We start from the raw sequence: 4886 nt of genomic DNA on the forward strand, positions 1-4886 counted from the left end.
TATCTGTTTGCTGTTAAGAGTACTCACAAGAGCTTTAGTGGAAATAAATTCAGAGCAGTGCACTTAAAATCTTGTGCCAGGCTCATCTCAGAAGTCCATAACTCTTATTAAGATTGCAGATGCATTTATAAAGAGGGAAACAAAAAAACCCACCACCAACAACAAAAAAATCAAGTCGAAAACACCTTCATACTCACAGAACATCATAGAGGAAAGAATGAAAGCTGAGCATTTCTTTCTTCTGCAGCAGATAACTGGGTTCTGTGAAGAGCTTCTGCAAGTTCTGTTGTCTATATTGTAATGCAAAAACAGTACGTGGAAATCAAAGAACTCGGATAATATTACAGAGCTGCCAGGTTCAAACTGTCGTGCAGCAGGATACACTTTTTAATTTCCTCTTCTCCTCCCTCCCCCAGGCAGGGCACAGAATCCAACACCTACAAATTCTTACTGATTAAATTCCAAGAGTTGTATTTGATATGTATTATGTTTTAAAGCACAGTTTAGAAGAGCCTCAGGTAAATCTGGTTTAAAGCACAGATTAACTAAACATACTTGATAAGTTTTTGCCCAGAACCAAGTAGATCAAAGTTCTACAGATGTGTTTCAGAAGCTACCCTCACACCAGTAAACACAAGCCTGCTTTATTTTCTACTCACTAAAGCAACAGTTCTGAATGAGAAGCCAATTTCCAAGCTCAAAAATGCAGTATCAGGTTATAAAGCAGAGTCACGCTCGCTACTAAAGGACAGCCGGTTCAGCCGAGCTGCGACGAGCCAACCAGTAAGCAGGAGCCAGACAGCTGATGGGGCTGGGCAAGAGCCACAAGCAACCACTGTTTTGCAGAAAGCTTTTCAGGAATCCCTCCTACAAGATAGTCTTTGCAAAAGACTACACTGCCACTGTATTTCATGCTGAATGAAATCCTGCAGATGAACTTCTGAACAAAATATCCTTTCAGTTTATGCAAACGCTGGCGCACAACCTTTATACTCTGTCAGCCAGTCCCAGCACAGCTAAGGTTTTATGGTTCTGAATGTTATCAAAATTACATTGTTGCTTAAAGTAACATTGTTCTGGTCAAGTTTATCTAAGGATATTAAGAGTGCAACATTTTTAGAGAGAGGTAATACCTTTCAGGAGAAAGCTGAGGTTTCAGCACGCAGCCTTCTCCTTAGGAGTCTGCTTTAAAACCAAAAGCCTAAATTCTCCTTCTGTGATACACATCAGCACAAGTTTCCTCATTTCTAGTGACGAGTGGTACAACCTCCTTGTCAAACAAGGTAGAAATTCTTAAGGATATTTATGAAAACAAACAAGTGCTCCCTTCTCCAGCTATTCCTATTGCCCACATACTCAAGACAGAAACTCCCTATCAGCATTCATGCTTATAAAATAAATTGCTGTGACAGCTACATACAAGTTATTTTCTTTGACCACTGAGTACGTTCTCTGAGTCTGCAAAGAAGGAACTAAAACTACTAGCTCACAAAAACTCTGAAGTTATTTAGGCTGAGAGTTTGGTTTAAATGCTATTCTATAAATCACCTATTTCCTACACTGTCCTCCTTTCCACAAATACACCTAACGTAGTTCTGAACGTAAGTCATACTCATGTTTGCTTTTTTCTAGACCTCCTACAGCTTGCTCCAAAATGACTTCTTCCTTCCATCTGTTTAGATGAATGCAGAAGTCAAATCCTGTCATGACCTTGAGGAGCCATAAAGAATGCTATAAAAAAACTCAAGTACTTCAAGCTAAGGCATGCAGGAGTTTTCTCTTTAGCTAAGCACGAGGAGGATATTGCTTATAACGTCGTAGCGCAAGTCAAGCAGAAGGGAAAGGATGTTCACAATCGCTCTTCCCAGCCACCTAAATCCAGTCAGGGGAGAGCAATATAAGCAATATATACCGTATTCTTGCTGCTGCTGTTTGGACTGCAGTGAGGGCTTGCCTGGAGGAGAGTGCTAAGCTCCAGATCAGCAACCATCTGTCGAGACTCAGCCAATACATGCTGCAATTTACTTATGGGAGAACTGGTGTCCTGGAGGAGAGAGAAAGTGAGCCAAAGTTATGGAATGATCTTTTTTGGAATATGTCAAAGGATTATAACATATCAAGAATAATCACTTTCATTTTGAAATGTCTCAGTTCAAAATACTACAAGGTAACACTGTTCCAGACTCTCTAAACGCTGATATTGCTGATAAACACAGAGGTCTTTCCTCATGTCAGCTTTTTAACAGATCTCCACATGCAGGTACACGTAGCACACACAACAGCAGCACTTCAGTGATAAAGGGGAGAACAAACAAAGACAGAGAAAGAGGGAAAACCAGGAAGAACAAGAAAGAAACAGTGTCCAGTAGCTTCTAATAACTGTGTCCAAGCGTTCTGAGATATTTTGCTTTACTGGAATTACCAATGAGCCAGCATACATCATCCTAAAGCCTTTCATTTCAAAATAGTTTCTTCTTTTTTTTTTAAACTCACATATACTTATCTATCCAAGACGTATTGAGACAACAAGGAATTATTCTGAAAAAATATTTTACCACCTTTGCTTTGAGCCTGCTGTCTCATCATTCCAGTCCCTATTTCTTCCATGCTGGCAGACATTTGCTTTCCTACCATCAGTCACAATTCCCCTTCAAATTACTGAAGTGCATTCTGCAATAAAACACTGACTTGGTTCACAGTAGCACTGCAGCATCTATTTGATGGCTTAGTCACTGAAAGGTTATTGATCTCCAGAGGGAAGTCTTGATCAGAGAATTTCTCACATCTTTGAGGCCTGTCTCCTTTCTGGGTGGATGTCAAACAGGAGGAATCCACGTAAAAAGAATTCAGATCCACATTTTCTTCACTGTTAAAAAAAAACCAAAACACATTGCCAGAAACAGTATCACTATCTTATTTAAACTTTCAAAGGAAAACTATGGGACAACATAAATAATTAGGGGCCATGAGCCAAGAAAACCATCAAGCAGGTGGGATTATTCTGTTCCTCAGAGTCATTCCTGTGTTTAACAGATTCCTTAGATCAGTTTCATCCTCTGAGGATACCAGTTTGACATTCAACCAGTTTCAAGAACAGCTACATTACCATGGGCTTGACTATCTATTTAACCTTGCAAAGAGCACACAAAACGCAAAGTCTGGTTCCTCTCAATACTCTGGTACTCTTTTTTCTCTCATACCCCACTCCTTTTTTTTTAAAATCAACCATTAGGCAAACTGATATTTGTAGGTGTACTTTTTGAGGGAATTTCAGTCTTCTAAAGCTATCATCTCACTTCAGAGATGGCAGGAGAGGTTTCCCAAACAGGCTTTCTTTTATTTATTTTTAAATACATCAGCAAACAGTAAAGTGCTGTTCAGGCAAACTGTGATTAAACCCAAAACTCAGTTGCCTGACTACCATTTCAGTGTGGAGTTGAAGCATATGACCTATTGGCATCCATCTTCCCCTAGGTTTTAAAGCAAAATAAATTTAGCACTGGGTATATCTGAGTGTCTTTAGGAATATCTGAAAAGCAATTTAAATGACAGTTAAAGCAACAAATCATACCCTGCATATTATCACTGTCAGAAAACTGACTCACAGCCATCCCAAGCTCGTCCTAACACAAAAGGTCTTTAGCTCTTCATAGGCATGTCAAATGATTGAAACTTTTCTCTTACACCTTTCCCACATTACAAGTTCACTTTTTAAATATAGCCTACCCTAGAGAAAAACATTTTCAATTTCAATTCCTTAAATCAAAATTTCATCAAAATGTATCGAATCCCTCACTCAGCTCCAGCACCAATTCATCACAAATTAAGAGCAGAACTAATAAAAGCTGTAGCATATTATAAACTGTCTTGATCACCCTAACTAAGCCCTCTTCCGCTGGGATCACTTGTCCCTTGTGCTGTGTTTTCACAGCACTGACTGCTGTCTGCAGCTTGCACAACAACGTGCCCTGGTTTCTGCCAGCAGTTTCATGCTATGCAGTGAATTTAATTTTCAACTGTTAATTTCCACTTCATACAGTTTTTAAAAAGTAAATAAAACAGTGACTATCTCCTCAATACATTTCTGTATTCAACACACTTCTGAACAAAATAGAAGCACAGTGTTAGCACTGCCTGGATCGGGTAAATAATTAAAATGTCATATATTTTAAAGAAAACACTACCTTCAAATTTACAATAATTCATTATATATTCTTTAGCTACTTATTTGGGTGGAATAACACATTCCATACCTGACAAGACTGTTACAAAAAGGTTTATTTTTAAATGACATTCAATCTAAGAAAAAGCTCTCGTGAGTGACGCCAGGTCAGAAGTGTCTGCTGTGTCTCATTTCACTTCTCTTGTAAAACACAGGGATACAACAGGTTCTCTTTTAAGAGAGAAAAGCTGGTGTTTGTGTGCTTCTGACAAGGAAACCTCTGGGGGGATGTGAGGGAACAAGTTGTAGCAGCCTAGAACAGGGGATGTGAGGAGATGCAATGAGCACAGCCAGTTCTGAAGAATACACACGTTGGGAGGGAGGAGAGAAAAACAGGTTTTATTTTTGAGGCAGGGAGACAGCTCAAGCCATGGGTGGCTGAGGCCAGCAGGAGCAAACTGAACAGGTAACTGCTGATGCTCCATCTTTACAACTAGAATTGAGATAAAAATCCAAAGGCAGCAAATGTTGGTCCAACATAAATGAAGTCACTAAGTCAGAGCACACAGAAATGATTCCTGCACGACAATGTTTCACAATCACTCTTGCAGTTGGAGAAGGTATTTGACTGTGTTAATAGCCTTCTTGTTGGCTGTTCCAGACTTCAAGAACTCATGTCAAAAATATTTGCTGGGCTAACAGGGAGGTGCCAGCACCCTTCCCT

The 4886-nt window shown here is 39.5% G+C and overlaps 1 protein-coding gene across 1 annotated transcript in view; it reads right to left on the reverse strand.

Annotated features, from left to right (window-relative positions):
• Positions 1-203: 203 nt before the first annotated feature.
• The window catches only part of CCDC62 (coiled-coil domain containing 62), a 12401-nt gene continuing 7718 nt past the window's right edge, over positions 204-4886 (reverse strand). The window contains 3 exon segments of the mRNA XM_010164991.1: positions 204-290; positions 1913-2044; positions 2689-2866. Of these exon segments, the coding sequence (XP_010163293.1) occupies positions 204-290; positions 1913-2044; positions 2689-2866 (397 nt within the window).

This window comes from Antrostomus carolinensis, unplaced genomic scaffold (assembly GCF_000700745.2).
Source record: "Antrostomus carolinensis isolate BGI_N321 unplaced genomic scaffold, ASM70074v2 scaffold17143, whole genome shotgun sequence".
Taxonomy (NCBI): domain Eukaryota; kingdom Metazoa; phylum Chordata; class Aves; order Caprimulgiformes; family Caprimulgidae; genus Antrostomus; species Antrostomus carolinensis.